We start from the raw sequence: 20,477 nt of genomic DNA, 5'->3' as shown, positions 1-20,477 counted from the left end.
AAAACTACAACCTTAGGAATGAGAGTCTCACGCTGAAGCCACTAGGTCAACACGGCTCAAAACACCAAGTTCAGTTACCGAAAATAACGCTTTCTTTATTTTCATTTACGCTGTCTGTCCATAAAATTACTTAAAACTACTTGATTATTTAAAACTACTTGATACTGCACTGTATAAATTAAATATTCCTATTATATTATATTTCATGTATAATTAAATATTTACATTACATTTACCGGTTCATTCTGTAAGCAAATATTCGTTTATAATTTAAATTCCATTGTCCGACCATAAAACAATCAGTCAGCAAAAATATTCAACGGTAGCAAAAACCTTATCACATCACTCAGCGTCAAATTAACTTTTTAGCGATTGAGGCCTGGAACTAAAAAATCAGGCCATCATGCTGTTTCATATGACCTTATAATATGTTAACTGCAAAGTAATAAAATTTACGCATTTGTTGCATTTAACGACAAATTTTATATAACCTTAAATTTAATGTTGGGAAATCAACTATACCTAGTTGTCACTTTTAACAGTGACGGTCGGTCCGTGAGGTACCATGGACGCCTAATCACTTAAACCCAATAGAAACCCAATAGTACCAACTGCTCGCTATAGACGGTAAGCACGGTAACAATTTCAAACACTTTTTTAAAGCGAAACTCCTGTAGGCGCATGAGGAAAAATTTTTTACGGAACATCACAAAGATATGCAGTGGTTTGATAGAAGAAAAGGGAGAGAGCGATTGAGAGGGAGCGAAAAAGGGAGATCGAGAAAAAATACACGCTTTTGATTGATATTTATTTAGTAGTTACATATTAGAATTTAGGGTCTGTTAAACGCAGATTTACAAATACAGGATGTGATCATTTACTAGTACATGATCTTCTATTGTACTTTTACCTTAGTAATAATCAATTTACAAAGAAATTTCACTTCTGTCATGTATACTTTGTACGCATGCACTTTTCTATGTAATAGGAGGCAAACGTGTAGAAGGCTCACCTGATATTAAATGATACCGCCGCCCATGGACACTCACATTGCCAGAAGGCTCGCAAGTGCGTTGCCGGCCTGGCAAGAATAACTTACGTCAACTATTATAAGTTTTCTTTAATATTCAACTGGAGAAATGGGAATATTCAAACTTAAATTTAAATAATTTAACACGAGACGCTTAAAACTCAATAGATACTATTGCAGCCCTAAAATTCAATCTGAATAATACTTTAACAACGCAAAGTCATCCCGAAATGTCAGTGCCGTCACCCACCTGGTAAATTGTACTGTATTCTACTACAAAGTAGCCTATTTATGTGTCTAAAACTTGAAAGTTCTGGCCAGATGGTACGAAGAGGGCTTGAAGGGTCTAATTAAGGCCAATTTCAGCTCGACTCTTAATTAAAGAAGCACAAGCCATGGAGACAGCAATTAAGACGACGTACTGTGAAATTTGCAACAATTTTGTATGCCATTAATTATTCTGATACAGCCAAGTATTCATTACGAAAGTAATGTATGGGTGATTTTTGCCCATTTCGCGTTCCTACTTGGTTTTGGAGCTTCGAGAGTTTCTCGTGTTTTTGCATATGCAATATATAATCGCTATACTTTCTCCTAAAAAATATATGCAATTCCTCGTATGTAAGAACTATAAATAAATAAGTCAGTGGTGCGACAACAATTTTAGAATTGACCTCAGATTTCAATTTATCAATCTAATAGGCAAGTAGGTGATCTGTCTGACACACACGTCGTTTTTGTGCTAAGACAATCCCGCTACATTATATATATATATTATTTCATAGATCCATTGGTGCACAGCCGGCGATCGAACCTACGATCTCAGTGATGAGAGTTGCACGCCTAAACCACATTGCTCAACAGGCCAAAACTCTATTCCTATACTTAGTTAAATATAAATATTTCTCAATCTCCAATGTAATCCGCGGTCGTACGATTAAATCTGTCTTGTACTCGCGAAATCTCTTGATCTCCGTCGTGAGTGATACAGAAGGAACGTGACTGGACACGCGGTTGGCATTAAAGTGATTTATTTTGACGATTCATCAACATTCGTGATATATAAGGCTTATATATTTTATAATAAAGTCGCGGCCACATGTCAAACTACGCGACGACTTTCTGTACGATTTTCACCAAAAGTCAGTTTCTGTGAGAATTAATTAGGTGTATTTCAATAGGCCTTGTCATACTGATGAGATCTGGGCGATCTGTCGGAGAAGAACTGCATTTTTACGCAGTTTGCAAGGCAGTATCCATACTACAATAGATCACTATTTACTCCGTCGCAAATTTTTAAGACGTTTGTATGTACGCTTGTCGTTTTTCTTTCATTAATAAAATGTGTTTGACCTAAATAAAATATTATTATGTTCCTATGGAAATTAACTATAAATAAAATTGGTCGAAGAGGTCGTATATATCTTCGGAATATAAAGTTAATGCGAATGTGACCAAAAGCGTACACAAAAGCTGTTTCAGAAAACGAATCATTGTTGTCATTAGATACAACTGTTAGAAAGTCTATCATGTCTTTTTGGCGTATATAACCAGATGGTTGGAGTTGGATGGCAGATACAGTAATAAGATTCGGTGATGAAACACATCTATTAATCTACCTGTTTTTGTCACAGAAACCTCACATTGCCTTAAGTGACATAATAAATTAAATAGATGCACTGTCGTACGTGGTTACTTGACTTCAGGCTGCAATAATCTGTATATATAGTTATGAACACATATTTCATCATCTGTCCGATACATACACACATATACATAATTTCTGAACGTGCGTAACGCGCGTTAATTTTTTTAACAAACCTATGTAACACAAAATTAATAGTTAATTTTGTAAGAAAACATTAATCCTATTACAAACAGTAGTATATATTATGTATGTTTCAAAAGATAAGATAATCGTTTATTAATAAATCGAGATAAGTCGGTATATTTCAATTAACATGTATGTAATAATACAATTTCTTTGGTTAAAATTATGTATTTGGTTAGTGAACGAACGCTTTTATTATTATTATTAATTTGCATTCGTTCCATGAAGGATATGGAACAAATGTAATGTCTCCAGCCAGCGTTCGCAATTCAACCCGCACAACATCCTACTGTATTTAAATCATGACTGACTGCACTTTTTCCTTTGTAGTCAACACTGACTTGTCACCATAATCAAATAACATGAAATTGAATATTGGAAATCCATGTACCAAAACGAGTGTTCTAAAATTTATCCCACTAGCATTTAAATATTCACACATCTCGCAATTATTTTGTTTGTTTCGATTCACTGATTTGTTTTATCAAACAATTGTTTCAAAAAATATTTTCGGTAATATTTAGTTTACAGCTATCACCCGTTGGAAAGGTACAGTTGTCAGGTTTGATTGTATTTTGATTATATATATGAGATAATATATTTAAATAAATGTATACAAGTAATTGATAATAATTTAAATTAAAAAATAAATATACGCTTATATATAATACAATAGTACGGCTTATTACTTTATGTAACAACGTCTTTGGTGACATAACGTTGAAGTTATCACGACTAATAAATGTACTATACGGTTAACAGTTTAAGAGTTAAAACATACTTTTATATACATTTATTTTGCTCCAAGATTGTTTTCTTAGTGAGACACAGTGTTTTTAGTCTTGTTTATATTGTTAATAAATAAATAATAATAATTTTTTAGTCACACTCCTGAATGCTTCGCCATTTCATCCATTATCCACACATCACCCATATAATATGATAAAAACCATAACCTATCTATTCACCAAAGACAATTTACTTATTTTTGTATAATTACCTACGGGGTTCGTACCTACATAGCGGCATTTCTGTATCTAAACTATTGAATGTTCACAAATAACATCACGTGCTTAGTGATCTGTTCTTTAAGTTTACAATTATGTTTAATTTATAATAAAAATAATAAGTAATCAATCAAACAAATTTATAAAGTTCTGTCCCTGTAGCACCTTTAACGCTGGCAGCATTTCTTCGCTATATTTCGATACTTATCCGTTGAGCGAGACAAAGACCACCTTTGGGGTCACCGGTACTATCTACCAGGCGCCAACTTGAAGTTTGTGGAATCACTCTGATATTTGAACCGGTTTTATTTCATTTAAATTTATATCATTCGGCACTTTAATCCCTAATTTAGTGATCCCAAAAAATATACGATAGTTATGCGGTACCTAGAACTAAACTAGAAAAGTATTTAAAAATGTAAGTAAAAAGCGATTACAATTGTTTTTAACGTGCAGGTCAAGCCGGTTCAGAAAAGCTATTTCAATTTAAAGCAAATTGTGTAAAATGTGTTCAGTTTAAAAGTGTTGCAGGGAAATGGTTGTTTATTGCCAGCTCTGTCGGATATAAGTGCATGAGTAATAGTCAGGCTTATAGTAATAGCAGCTTTCTAAAATAAACTATTTTATATCGCTTTTTGATGAAACAGAAAATGTTTAGTTTTTATTAATAATTTTTTACTTCAAAAATGCTCTTAAATCGATAAACCCACTTATATATCAACCTGTGTGATAAGTAGTGTTTATTCAGTTATATTCGCAAATAATTCGAATCCTTGGTGCCTGAACATATTTATTTCCAAAGACAAAGAATATATAGCTTTCCGAAGCCCATATGTTAAGTTCAATAAGAGGCTTACTTCCTGATTTATAAAATCAGTTTATAGCCAATACAGATAATTACAGCGTATTGGAATGTTATTCTTTCCAGCAAATATTTTGTCGGCATACCTTCTTGGTCGCATTATTAAAGATGGCTGCATTAATACCATAACTAAAAGTCCTGTTTCATTTAATTGTTAAGTGGTTACCTCTTTTTACTTTAGTCTTTTCTCTTAAACTTAACAAATCGCTTTACTTAAAATGTCGATAAGACATTTTTATGTTATCTAAAACAATATATTAACAAAAACATGGAAGTCCTTTTATGGATAGCATCAGAATTTCTTTATTTATTGTGTAACCGTCTGTAACAGCAGCGTAAGGTTGGACATTTATTTAAAATAATATTTTGGAAATCAATGTTGTATATACATAAATCTAAGGTATCATTTTAATATTAATAGCATACGCAGTTATTGATTCATACAAACTAAAAAATTAAATATTTTCACTCTATAATTGTTTATAGGCTTTGTTAGCACGTAAATTTGCAATTTTAATAATTTATTAGAATTATGTGATATTAAGAGGAGGGTATTAACAAAAATAAAATTCATTTATTTAGTTTAGATGCGTCTTGGGACATGCTTATGAATGTTAAAAACGTTTACAAAATTCGCGAAAAAGCAAGACTACGTCGCCCGTTCGAGAAACTAACAGGAGGCCTTGTTCTGAGAAGAACGGGCAAGAAACTCAGCAAGTTTTACGCTCCCTCTACATTACAAATATTCAAAGGAAAATGTCATAAACCATAACGTCATGTAAGTAACATAAGTAAAAAATAAAATAAAAATCTTGTCTGTGATTTACCACATTCACCATTACACACACATTCACAACACTTCCTAGACTACAAAACAAATTATAACATTAGTTTTAATGAGAACTATTGCCAAGCGTTTTTATCTTCTAGGTCTCTATTGAAATTGATTAACTAAGTAACAGTAACCTTTACACATTAATGTTTCTCTTTATTAAGACATCCATATTCTTCTATAATATTCATCTTCTCGCTCTCTCTACATCAAGATACCAAGGTAACTGATAGGATACTACGATCCCAGGGATAACAGTCGCCCTTTAAAACCACAAACACTGCTCCTTACACTCTCTGTGCTGATTTCCTCCTTATCAGATAGATGCGCCAAGATTGGGCGAAAAATTTTTAACGGGTCCAAAAACCCGAAAAAAATTTATTGTAATATTTTTAAACTGCTAAGAGAGTCGTCGATAGTCCATCAATCCAGTCCCGTGATTCAAAACTGTTTTCCATACTCTTCCAGACACATTACTCAATAAGCTGTTGTATGTCGACTTGTCAAGTTTGTCACGACACAAGTAATATTGATGGCTTTGTACAGCTAATCAAGATCGAGGGGTCGGTTATATTTATGAGATGCATAGTGCTATTGAAATTGATGGTTAGGTTAGATTTGAAGAACTATTTTACTGTTAGTATACTTCAATTGAATATTATGAGTTTGGTAATTGGTCTGCATTTCACATAAGGTGTTAAAGATCGACAGAAAGATGGGAAGAAAAGAAACAAAATAAAGAACACAGTTTTAAGAAAAACAAGTAAGGTAATAGATTGAATTGAAATAAACTTAAGTAAAAATGGGCCGGGCACGTGGCAAGAGGAACAAAAAAGTGGAGCAGAAAAATATTTACTAAACTCGTGCATAAGGTGCAAACTAAACAAAGGAAGACAACTTATAAGGTGGATAGACCAAATTTAACAGTGGTGAGCAGAGAGTGGCACAGTCCAAAAAAGGAATGTTGTTAAAGTATCTGAGTTTATTATTATTATAGTAGGTTTAAAGTGAGTTTGAATTGTCAATTGTTAATTAATTTTATTTAGTTCATTAAATTGATTACATTATTTCGTCATACCGCATAATATTTTTGTCTTAGCTTGATTTTTTAGTAATTAAAAATTAAGAAGAATCTAATTGTAAAACCATACATTTAAGGAAACTCTTGTGAATTAAAAATCTATAAAATAATATTTAACCATATTCAGAAGTTTTTTATCATAAACTATGCCTGTTAATTTTAGCAGTTTTAATTTGTTCGTGATTCTACCAAACACCTAGTTAGTCGTAGACAAATAGAATAGAATAAAAGAATTACATTGTTAAAACTGTGCGCTGTAAATCAAAATAAATTGCAACAATTCTAATTGCATTCGTTGCGAGACATAAATCTGATTTAATTGCTACGTTATAGACAGTTATGATTCAACTAGTGACCTCTGTGCTTATTGCAAAAACTATGATTTCAAAGGGTTGAATATACAGTTCTGAATCGTTTATTAAAACCTAAAAATCAAATATACAGTATTTGCACTTTTCTTAACCTATATAGTAATTATAAAGAGTTAATAAAAATAATGTAATACAAATTTAAACAGTTTGGTCCCTATGGCAAGCTAATGGTGAAGCTTTAACGTTGGCAGCATTACCTAGCTGTTCTTAAATATTTAATTAGTACCTGAGCATTGGTACCCAACAGCCAAAGGATCTCTTATCCAAAGGGAACAAAATCGAAGTGGGAAGAAAGACTCTTATACTTGAGACTATAACTATGGTTTATATACCATACAAAAAACATACATACAACATTGTTTGCAGTAGTGCTATCCTAGTGGTTTTGGGTAGGTCACAGCAGAATGAGAGAGAGCGCTCTAGAACGAAGTAAATTTTTACAGAGTAAATAGAAGAAAATATGCCCTCGAGGTGTTTAACGTTATGCCGTTGAGGACCCGGTAGAATTGGCGAGCGACTGGAGCTTTATAGTAACGACTCGAAGTGTTTTCGAGGGTTTATTCATTAGTTCATTACTCGACCAGTCTCTGAAAAGCAGAGAATCTGGTATGGGTCTTTCACAATTTCTACATATTCATATTCATTCAAAAAATACATAAAACAAATTCCCATATAATTGCGTAATCTTGTTATATATCAACATCTGTTATTTGTAAAAATTAAACGTACATTCATCTGACTAAGAAAAAAATGTAGTTTTCAAGCGTTTGGTATTCAAATACTGTTTATAACAATAACAATAACATTAGCAATAACAGCTTAGAAGTAACTGATGTAAAACGCTTTTCATATCGTAACGCTATTCACAGCTTTTACACCAATTTCACCATCTCAGCCAGAGCGGCCTCTGTCCGTGGATTTAGAGTTCAATAGGCAATATTTTTTTATAGAACAGGCGGAAAACGGCTGAATTTGTAAAACCGCGTTGCGGGCCGCTAAGGAACATACCCATTCTTTCATAACAAACATAAACATAGCCTCATTCTTGATGGAGCCTCGTATTGTTGGTAGCTGTAGTGGTTCCACATAGTCGTAGTGCGCGGCAAAACCTGCCTTAAAAACGCTGAGCTATGGAGTAACTGACTTCGAGGTGATAGGGGTGAGATTTCGTATTCTGCCTCGACGTCGCACGTCGATGGATGAAACTCAGCTGCAAGTATTAATCCGCTAGAAGATGCAAGCGACCTCATTAACAATTTCTCCTCCTCAAAATATACCATAAACAAACCTAACTTAATTTTTTTATGTATTGTATTGTATAAAACACAAACAAAACAATTTTTTTAATAAATAAAATAAAAACTAATCGTTCACGAGCAAGTCAACGCTATTAGCTACGCTTGGTCGCTTTTTGTTTCTTATTAATTTACGATGACATTAATCCGCATTATGCAAGCAAGCCTAATGTAATAACTTGATATTACTCGTAGCTTCTTACATACAGATGTAAATTGAAATTAAAAATAATTATATTAACACGTGTTCCGCCATGACCGCTACCCGTATATATTTCGGTCGGTCGGGCTACTTAAGAATAAGATGGAAAAAAATTGTAATACCCGTCCACATTAGGGACGTGGCAATATTAGAGGGTGGACGGGTATTACGACAGCGGAAGAGTTGCTTCATCTAGCAATAGACAAGACACGCTTACGAGACTGACTGATAACCTCTAGTGATGGAGGATCCAAAGAAGAAGTGAGATATTAATAGTGGACAATTTATGAAAACACTAGAAAAATAAACGCAAAGTTTTTAGAATTTCGTCAGTTTTGAACTTTGTCCCTTTTAACAACATCCTTTCATAACGTTTTATCAACAAGTGACTAGTTAGTCACAATTCCATTTTTCATCTTTTAGTTCAAAAAATAGGTTTCAAAACATTTTTATCACATTACATTCGTTAAGAGACAATTTGGTAGACAGCATGGTTTCGCGGGCTTTGCATGATGTTATATTCTATCAGTTTATGGGCTTCAAATTCACAATGTATGGTTAAAGTACCAAATGGCTATGTGAAAGTGTGAAACGCAACAATAGTATTTATCCTACAAATAAGTAATTAATAGCCTATTTGAAACTTATCCGGACATTGTGAAACAGACCCTTGTAATGTAAAATTAAATTCATTTAATATTTCTTTTTTTGACGTTCATAAGTGTACATTGTTACCTACATGAATAAATAAATTTTGAATTTGAATTTAAGGTGAAAATTAAACGTATAAAAGGATTTTACCTAAAAATAAAGTTTCTTAGTTTAAAATGAATGCCAACCTTACTAATAATTCACAACGCCTTATTTAGGCCGAATCGTGTATCAATTTAACGAGCTTGTCGTGTCCATACTTAGAAACTTACACATAAGTGTTACTAATTACGAATTATATAAACTAGTTTGCTTATTCGTTCTCGCCTCAAAATATCTTACATCTTATCTTATTGCCAAGCAATAAAAGAAGTAGGGTTAATTTAATTTATTATTTGAAGTCAACTTCTTTAGGATTGAGGGTAAAAGTTTTACGCATGAAACGCGATAGTAATAATATTAGCGTCACGAACATGTGCAGCGATTTTGTCGAAGAAAAGGGAGAGAGCGGTTGAGTCAGATTGACAGAGAGTGAGAAACAATACAATACACGCCTTTGGTTGTTGTATTCGTTTACTACATATTTGACCTTAACATGGCAATTTTGTGCAGTAAACACACATTTTTTAAATTTACATTAGCAAGTATACAGTGTGAATATAGATATACAAATACATGGAGTGATAATATACTGGTACATGATCATCTATTGGGGCTTTTATCTTTGTAATAATTAGTTTACAAAGAAGTTTCATTTCTGACATGTATATTGTGTACTTTGTAGGCACGCACTTTATTTTTAAATTTTATTTTTATCCAAAGATTCAAGGAGAACAATTAGATACTCATGACAATATGTTGAAGAAAGTATACATTCCCCACAATCGAGTAGCCCGCAATATCGCAGCATTCAACTCACGATGGGATTACACAGCAAGGTTTCTAAAACGACTCGGCAAAAGGAATCCTTGGAGCTGTTGAAAAATGTCCAGCGAGTAATTTTTCATCACAGTTTTATTCTAGGTAATGTTATAAGACAGTTTTTATCTCCCATGGATATTTATCATTTGTATCTGCACAGTCTGGTTAGCCCCCAAGTATGTGATATGATGCATGGTTAATTGAGGATATTAGGAACACCAGAGGACGCCCTTAAGCCTTTCATAGAGTATACTGTCTTATACTAGCGCAACTCCTTGCTCCCTTCATCTTCCCTGGACCAATAGCCATCTTCTGGACAGGCGTGCGCCACATCTCAGTTAACATCAGGAGGGATTGTGTCTAAACGTCTGTTCAGTTCTGTATAAAAATGTAATTAAGTAGTAATTAGAAGTCCAGCGATCCAATAAAGGTGCTTAGATGTAAATAACAGCTGTCAATATTGTGGTCGCTATTAACCAGTGTAACGACAAGGTCATTCACCCGAGACTGGGTCACGTTACCCGTAGAATGTTTTGAACAGTCGGCCTATATTTCAGAGATATAAAAGTACAAGAAACCGATTATATAGTTGTTAGTTGTTTAATTTAGTTACGTAAGCATTCACTCCATAGTATTTCTCCTGAGATCGCTGTTTTATAACATATATAAACTTTACAGCACCAGATACTTTCACAAGCTTTATGCTTGTATTGTAAACGCCAATTTAGCCATAACTATACTCCAGATTTGGCTCCCAGCGGCTAATTATTCTCAAAATTTCTGTTGGAAAACAACGACTTTCTCTTGAGATTTGAGAAGCCTACTTTGAGCCTACAAATCATACAATAAAAATGGTATCGAAACATTGTATGATTGCTATTATCGTTGTATCAGTATCGAATCGATTATATGAAAAAGATTTCATGTTAATAACTTTACAGCCCACCTAATTTGTAAATATATCAAGTCGTCAATATAAAATAAGTACATTGAATGATGATGTAAATAAACTGTCAACATTTTTAGATTATTAACTCACAAAACTACACGATTTGATTTTAATATAATAACTAACCATAAAATGTATTAACTAAAATTTATTATTAAAAGGAGTCCCTTTAAGCAAGGTTCCGAAGATACTGGCAGCGTTCCCCCTTTGAATAGCTAGACTAATTCTTTGTCCGAGGTAGCTGCCAGCTCTTCGGTTTCCTATAATGTCGACTAACCTTTTTGATATTTCCATAAAAAGCCTTATAGGGCCTCACGGATATTGTCAACGGCTGTTTCTATTTCTACTGGCTTGACAATCGGCTTAAGCCAACTGATCAAAATATACTATGACATAGACCTCATTACTCGATCGAATGATAAATGATTCGCAATGACTTAAGATACTGATCGTTGTGGGAACATTAACATGTGTGTTGATAAATGCATTCTTGAAAGGACTAATTGGGTATATCAATATATTTATTGAATGTGAAAAAATAACGTTTTTTGTATATAAGAAACTGTTACACGATGGCTATCAAACTATTTAATCACATTTAACGCATTCAACGCCACGTATCGCATACAAGGAGAAGGTAATATTTTTTTAAAGGCAAGCATTTAGGTGTATTAGTCCCTGTTCTTATTATTAAGACATGATAATTAATATGCCATCTGTATGCCTATTTCTATTTTGCTGATCGTGTTGCATTTTAATAATTACTCAATCTGAAAGTACTTTTGCAAAATGCAATGCAAAAATAAACTATTTATTTATTACTTATTAAAAACCTTTTTTATTATCAGCGCTGTAAATAATACATACTGCAGTCGTGTATGGATTAAATTTCTGCATCTAAAAAAGCTCAATGTTGCACAGAATAGTGATAATAATAAAGCCAGTTTATACAAATGTTGAATATAGTTTAGATTTATATTTTTTGCTACCTCGCACAAAGAATTAGTCTCGCTATTCAAAGGGGGAACGCTGCTAATATCTTCGGAACCTTGCCTAAAGGGACTCCTTTTAATAATATTTTTTAATAATTAAATTGTAAGGTTAGTTATTAGATATATTTTTAATGTATTATGTTGTTTAGATTTATTATATACATTTTTTTTATTTATTTTTTTATTAGGATAGCCTAATATCCTCAGTACCTTCACCATTGATCGGAACTCCTTCATGAGTTAAAACTTCCTCCCGCTATTACCAAATACCTCGATCCATGGCTTTGTACTCCGCATTTAAATTTTCTATCCAGCGAATTTTGTAAACGTTTTTCACATTCATAAGCATGCCCTACGACACATCTAAACTGAATAAACGAATTTTGATTTTGATAAGCTAAGTCCTAATTTTTTGGTGTAACCAGAATCAGAGTTGAATCTCGAAGCCAAAAAAAACATAATTGGAAAAAATGTGTAGGTAAATGATTATTTGCGTGGAACATTATAATTTATATTTATTTGATGACGTATAATATGATCATACAGATACAAATCTTTTAAGAATCGACTCATTGATATGACTCATAAAGTAAAATTTAAAATCCCTATTAAGAAAAATTTACAAGCCACTATGTGGGGCAGAACATGCGAACTTTAGATTTTACCACCATATTATATGTATTCATGTAATAAATAAATAATTATTATAAATTACGGTAATTTTCAGGATGTCTCCATCCAAATACTACCCTAGAAATGATGATTGTCATCACCACACAAATAACTATTACATGTATATGTAAAAATTAATTGATACTCAGTCAAAGTAAACACGGCCTTTAAATTTATAAACACTGAGTAAAATCGTATATATAATGAAGAAAAACTAGGGGGAATTTTACCGTGGTTACCTAACAACTACAAATGCAAGGACATTTCGGATCTACAAAATTAAACACGCAGGAACACAGTAAAACAAAGGTAAGTAAAATGTAGATTTCTTATATCATATCATGCATTGTGAAACACTCCTTACGCTAGTAATAACATTTACTTTATAACCTGTAGCGTTTATCGTAATTTTATTGATCGCAAATCAGACTGAAACACCCGTTTATTGTGCCACAATAAATACGTCTTCATCTACGACCTAATAAAGAAATCGGGAAGTACAATAATATTTTAACAGCCATGCGATTTTTAAATTATTATTACTTCAATTTTATGGTGAAAAATATATTTTTTTGTTTTTTTTAAATTCTCGCCATCACATTTAAAAATAACGATTACTATGACAATTCTTAGGTACATGATCCACGAGACTTCAAACACCGTTTGGACGAAGGACGAACCAATGTTCGAAGACCGCATACAAACACAAAATAATTGATACAAAAAGCGTATATAATATAGTGACATATAATATAGTGACATGACATATATAATATAGTGACATGAGAATTACATATTTCTATTGCCGATTCACCGAATTTTACATTTCTTTTGTAAAATATTCTCAGCAAAAGTAAAATACAAGAGAAACGCCTTAATATTTAGAATGGCAATGTTGGCCGTCTATGAAATATTGACGCAACTCTCAGGAGACTATATTTTTACGTCGCCGCCTTTAATTAACTAAAAGAGCTGGTAAAGTGGAAATAAGTGAATGTCTAAATACCTGTTCACCATGAATTGAGAAACAGAGAGAGAGAGCCAATTATCCTCCTACTCCAAAAGCTAAAAGATAGCTACCGATTAAACTGTATGTGTGTATGAGATGTGGTTCATAATCGAAAATTCAGTATAATTAAAATATTAAAGTATTCAAAAAAATACGAATTTTTATATAATGTTGGAGTGAAAAATTATGAGTGATAGAAGCAAATGGAAGCGGAGAACATGTCGCGATCCACTTAGAGAGCACAAAGAAGAAAATGTTGATTTGGATGATGTTAGAAATTTTTGTGAAATATTGTTTGATAGCTATGACGTCCATGTTGTCGTGTAAGAGTGGTACAGACAGCGGGAACCATCTTTTATTCTGTCTAAAGACGCTGAACAAGAATTCCTTTTTAACTGTCAGAGTAAAAGGAATACTTTTCGTTATTCATACAAATATGAGTTAAGAATATTTCTTTATTAATATTAAGTACTTTATTTTGTTTCTTATTATTTTTTATTGGATATTCATGTCAATTTTTATTAGTAATTAATGAAAAGTGTCTTTATACAAAATAGCATAACATTCCCTTAAGAATAACTAATTGATTTTTATTTATAAAGAATTATGTAAAATCTATAGTTGTAAATATGTGAGGATCATGTATCTACACAATATGTAGTTATCTGCTGGATTATTTTTTTGACACCATGCACTTATTTAATTTTACTATAGCACTTTTGTGTGGTAGGTACATGGTATTTTCATATAATTATCAAATCAATGTAACAAAAATATTGAAAAAACTATTTTTTCCTTGCCTATTCTTCTCCATATGACACTTTTGGAACTAAATTCATGTTTTTTTAAATTCTATCTTAAAGTTTTGACTTCAAAATATATGCCTGTTTAATAGTCCTAATTGAGATTAATGATTTGACATGACTTGAATTTGAACAGTGTCTCTTACCAGTAGAACAGTTTCCCAATAGATGAAAAATTTCCAAATCGTATAATTTTTTTTAAACTATCCAGACTGCAACTGTAAATATTATGATAAAATAACCATACACCCGCGTCAAGAACCATGTGCACACATTTGTTGTCGTAAAAAATCCTTTGATGTGAACGAAAACATTCATAATGGTGGGCTTGTAAAAGTCCGCATTTCACGACATTGGGTAATAAATGTCGAGGGGATCAGCTGTTGAAATATCTCCAACAACAGTGAACTAAGAGGCACCATAATGGGTAGAAACAATCCAATAGACTGAACTAATTTCGGGACTGATGTTATTTTTTTTGAGGCTGGAGGATCACACATCGAGGGGTCGTTAGTGCGTTGCCGGCATTTTAAGATTTTTTTCTTGATTCCCTAAGTCTAATTGGTTCAACTTTAAAATATATAAGCGGTTTTGTTAAACGTCTTAGATAAATTACTATCAAGATACTTATAATTAAAAAAAAAGATGACGAGAAATCTCGAACACAGGATTTATTATTTAACTAAACTAACTTAAATCATTATTACCTTAATTAATTATGCTATATAATAAATAAATAAGTATAAACTCACCTTTCCACATATCTTAAGATTTATATAACATTTCACGCGGCAAATTAGACCGAGTTTAGTCAACTGAATGGCGACCATTATCTATGACGTCGCAAGATATGCTGATACTCTTCATTGACGGTTGATACTTGATACTAATTATAGAGAATTATACTGTTATCTCTACGGGAAATTTGAAAGGACCTCTTGACTTTGGTTTGATGTCAAATGGTCAACAACCATACTTTGTCTTGTCAAAATCGTCTATTAAGAGGAGCCATTAACCAAAATCAGTAATCATTGACTTTATTTTTATTTACTTTTACCATTTATGGCGAGTATGTTTTTTATATTCCTTATATCCTCGACTCTGTGTTGCGGGTCCATATTTTAGACACTTTTCTACACAAATATACCATATTAAGAAATTTTCAAATATATATGTCGCAGTAAAGAATTTAAATCAGAGAGATGCCTGACTGTGTTGAAGGTGACAAGTACGATAGAAAGTTCATTGGTTCAAGTCGGGGCTCGATCCTACGACCTCAGAGATAAGAGTTGAACGCTGAAGCCACTGGGCCAATAAAACTTCATCAGAAATCAGTTTGATGTTATATCTTATATAGATATAATAGAACTTTAAATGATTATCTCCTATAATTGTGAGTAACAAAATATTACGAAGCGTTAAAGTTTTGAATATAAAAATATTTAAATAAATAAATCCATCTCAGTACAAAAGAAAACTTATACAAATAATTGGTACGATATCCAATCTCCGTATAAATGCGTTGAAAGAATTCAATATAACTCTGAATGACGTTTCTGTGAAAGCTTTAATTGCATTATGCATTATATTTCATATTGAATTTCCATTTTCCGCTAACTCGACGTATGCAAGAATCAGTGTTGGCTTTTGTGTCAAATAAAACAGTTTGTATAGATTATAATATAATTCTGTTTTAATTCATTTCTTTTAAAGAATGATTATTTATTATTATATTAATAAAAATATAAGTCAGTGGCGCTACAAACTTTTTAGCCCTGGACCTCAGCCGAGGTGATCAGCCTGTGCTTGACACGCCGTCGACTTCTTGTGTCTGTCTGTTTTTGGTGGGAATTTTTAATACGCACATAGAAAGAAAGACCATTTGTGCTCAGCCGAGGATCGAACCTACTACCCGAAGGAATAAGAGTCGCACACTGAAGCAACAAGGACAACATTGCTATTCCATTATAGGTAATATACCTTAATCTTACACTATGAAAAGAAAGATGTACCAACTTAAAATGAAATGAAAATACCTTAATTTTATGAAACAAACATGGTAGAAATTTAATTAAACAAATAGGCGTTCGTTTGAATCCCAGTTGTGTACCAATTGTTTTCCTACCTATGGGCGCTATTAGAAACATACAAGGAAAAGGCTTTTTATAGAACAAAAGGAAGCTTAATTCTCTCTCACGGTAAAGGAAAACATGGTAAAAAAACCTTACAATAGACCAAAAAGTCGATGGCTTGTATCTGTCACCTATTTCCCTCTTTGAAACCTGAGGCCCAAAATAAAAGATTGTAACGCCGCTAATGTTTCATTTTATAGGTAATAAATGCCATGTTATCGTTTTTAAAATGCGTTGCATAATTCTTCAGCGTAATCTCTGTAACAGTTTCTAATCTAAACAATCATAAATATTACCTAGATGTTCAAAATACGGTTTTAGATCATGGTCACGTAGATACGTATAACGTAATATCTATGTTTACATAGAAGATAGTGCTAAGTAGCGCTGTGATATATATTATAGTGGATCGTATTTAAAAGGTTCAATCCATATTTGAGCTGCAGAAGCGGGCTGTAAGTGATATTTTTTGTGTTTCCCCAAGAAAGTCGATACAGAGTAAGTTGTGGAGTATCATGCCAGATCTTCTTGCCAGTTTTTATTTATCCCCCCCCCCGACGGTTGTCACACGTCGGGTTATCTGTCTCCCTAAACTATGGCAAGGGGGCTGATGGCTGGCCATGCGTCATACTCGTGAACGGGAGCTACTTATGGTGACTGGTGGAACTTGAATTCGTGTATGCTATGAATTGTTTTTTTATTTTCTTGCTTCTATTTCACCATGCCTACCGCTGATAGAGGACAAATCTTTGTTTTTATTATTAATTACTTAAGATGTCATGTGGAACATAGAATAATAGTTGCAGCTCCAAGAAAACATTGTGTAGAACAAACTCGTTCGTTGTACGGCCCTGATTTGAGAATTGGCAGGTAATTTAAAATTAAAAGCACTTAATATGTATTTCTTTTCTGACGTTCATAAGTTTATATCGTGTTACCTTAATGAATAAATGATTTTGACTTTAACTTTGATGTGGTTTTAGTAGTGCTTTGAAGGTACGGTCTGATGAATGATATTCTATTTATTTATTTTTATTTATTTATTTTTTTTATTTATTTATTGATTAATTACAGACATAGCTAAACTCACAATAAAATAGACTATAATATATACAATACAAAATTAATTAAAATAACATAAAACACAGTTTATTCTAACCCCTAATACTCTCCAAGTATACCCTCAAATCAGAGTACACTGCCGCCATACGCTCACCAAATAGGTCACTCTCCGGTGAAGAGTCGAGAAACCCATTTAGCATCGAGAGTAGTCGAGGAATGGGAGCTTGTTGACGCTGGACAGTGCGAGCCGAACGCACAGCAAAGAGGTTATGCCTCCGGCAGCGGTAATAATTGTCCGGAACGTACAGTCTGATGATTTCCCCCATCAAGTATGCGCTTTCCGTTTCGTTATAGACTTTATAGACTTTTATAGACTCTTATGAGTGGAATTATTATAATAAAAACATTTAAACGAAAAACAAATTTATAAAAGATCTACGCAGAGGTATTAAGGAACTGAGTCATTTATAAAAAAAGCTTTAGAAATGTATTTATCGACAGCGATTCATTACTATTGGAAAATACAAATTACAATTTAATTTGTAAAGACTTGAGTCACGTAAATCGATGTTTAGATTTGAATGTTTATCTTATGTGAAACATTATTTTCGTCTCCGGCTTTATGGCTCTGTGCCAGTATATAAGGATCATAATACTTTTCAATTTATTCGTGAACAAATTATTGTCTATTGAATACATTTTATTATCTTTAGAGTTAATATTTATTCGAATTAATTTTATTAGCTACAGATGCAGAAATTGCATATATGTTGGTATACAGATATATTTTGTGTATTGTCGAAATGCCGACAGTACAGCTACAAAATTGCTAAAAGAATTTATATGACTTTCTGTAAAAAAGAAAAAAATATACAGTAACATTATTTTGATCTTAGCTAGAGAAGTAAGTTATATATCTCTCAGGCACACTTTTTTAATAGTTTTTCCTTATTAAGCAATAGATGATTTTGTTCTTAAAGTGCAATAGAAGCTATGCTATTCAAACTAGGAGTCTGCATCACAAAATCTTGCTATTTCGCCAAATCACGCCATTGTTTTCTGAGTCTTAATTGATAAGTATATGACATAGTGTCCAATAAGAAGATACACTTCGTGACTAAGCTAAATTTGTGGTTTCCCCGTATTGCTAGGCTAGTGATATCATATGACAATAATGACCAAATGAACGGACGTTAAAATACAATATGTATTTATGCGAATTAAATTTTGAACCAAAACTTGCACTTGAAAAATGCTCGGAATCATTATAAGAAACAGCAGTTACTTTAGGAATCGTAAAACAAAAAGTGCCCTATGTATAAGACTTTGACGACAGAACTGAGGAGAATCTAGAAAATCAGGTTATTTCTGCATTCCTAGGCGGGTCTTAAAATATGATTGGGGTCCCCTTAAGCTCTCAAAAATAATGGACTTCTCAATTACTCTTTCGTGGAATAATCCCTTATAAACGTCCTAAGTTCAAAATCAGATACTTATTTCAATTCATAAATGTGAAGTGAATATTTTCCTTAAACTTGACACCTTGGATCTCTCTTACTCACAGTTTTGCAACGCTTTTACCGATAATAAAATTAATATACATTCTAAACTAAACTAAATTAAATATCAAGTTATGTATTGTTACCACAATAGGTGGCTCTTTCGATGTCAAAATTTTTACGGAATGTGAAATATTTAAAATATTATCAATATATATAAAAAAACACCAGTTAGGTTAACCATTTAGGTCTAGGCCTCAGATTTTTGTGTTTCATGATCATTTGTCAATCTTAGAAGCAAGAAGGTGATCAGCCTCCCGTGCCTGACACATCGCTGACTTTGTGGGTGTAAAGCACAATCTTTACCTTCACTGTTAGAGGGAATGTTAAATGCGCACATAGAAAAAAAGTTAATTCACTGGTTCATTGATGCAGCCGGGGATCGAACCTACGATAGACGAGAATCTCTGAAGGCCAACACTGCTCTTGTTACTTATATGCAATGAAAATAAAAACCAATAAAATGTACAGTCATTCAGAAATTACATTTTCTACAATCTGCTCCAATTTACTTCCAGGAAATCCTTTCAGTGGAAAATTTAAAAGCCCGACTACAAAATTTTATTTCGCATTCCAGAATATATATCAGTGGAGTCTTGATCCAATTTGAGCAACTCATATACTTGGATTTGTTGAGTTTCCACGAATTAGAAAATATTAATATGTCCGCTTCGAGGTTAGGACATTGTTGGCTTAGTGGCTTAAACGTGCGATTCTCAACTCTGAGGTCGTAGGTTCCATTCCCGGCTGGGCAGCGCTCGAACGGTGACAACATTGTGAGGCAACCGGCTTACGTCAGACCCAAAAAATAATTATTAATAGATGTTGTTGTAAAATTTTGAGGTTCTATATAAGTGTAAACAGATTTAGCACTATAAAGGAAAGGGTCTATCAATTTCTCAGGCTCTACCATTGCGTTTGTGCCGTCCACACATATTATCCAGGCCGCACGTTGGCCTTATAATTTCTTTCATTCCTTTTTTTGTTTATTAACAAGTCTATAACTTGTTAGTGCGGCAATATATAAATAAGTCTTTAGGGCTAGCCTTGGCAATAGGACAAGGGGTCAGTTGCTCATTATGTTAAATAAAAAATTGATTTGATTCGCAAAGCTATAAGCTATAATTATAGAACATTTAATAAAATTTAATCCGTTTTATATATTGTACACATTGTTTGTGTGTGGACACACACAACAAGGTGTGTGTTTCACGTA

The 20,477-nt window shown here is 32.8% G+C and overlaps 1 protein-coding gene across 4 annotated transcripts in view; it reads right to left on the bottom strand.

Moving 5' to 3' along the window:
- Positions 1-20,477, bottom strand: part of LOC110995748 (high affinity cAMP-specific and IBMX-insensitive 3',5'-cyclic phosphodiesterase 8) — a 117,352-nt gene that overhangs the window by 57,509 nt on the left and 39,366 nt on the right. The window contains exon 1 of one of the 4 annotated variants that reach the window (XM_022263056.2): positions 15,261-15,329. The exons of the other annotated variants lie outside the window; for them this stretch is intronic. Coding sequence (XP_022118748.2) covers positions 15,261-15,270 — 10 coding nt within the window. The 5' untranslated portion in view covers positions 15,271-15,329. Of the gene's footprint in view, positions 1-15,260; positions 15,330-20,477 lie in introns of those variants that run through there. 4 annotated transcript variants of the gene reach the window in all.

Source organism: Pieris rapae, chromosome 1, assembly GCF_905147795.1.
Source record: "Pieris rapae chromosome 1, ilPieRapa1.1, whole genome shotgun sequence".
Classification (NCBI taxonomy): Eukaryota; Metazoa; Arthropoda; class Insecta; order Lepidoptera; family Pieridae; genus Pieris; species Pieris rapae.
This window is presented reverse-complemented; position numbering and strand designations above follow the sequence as displayed.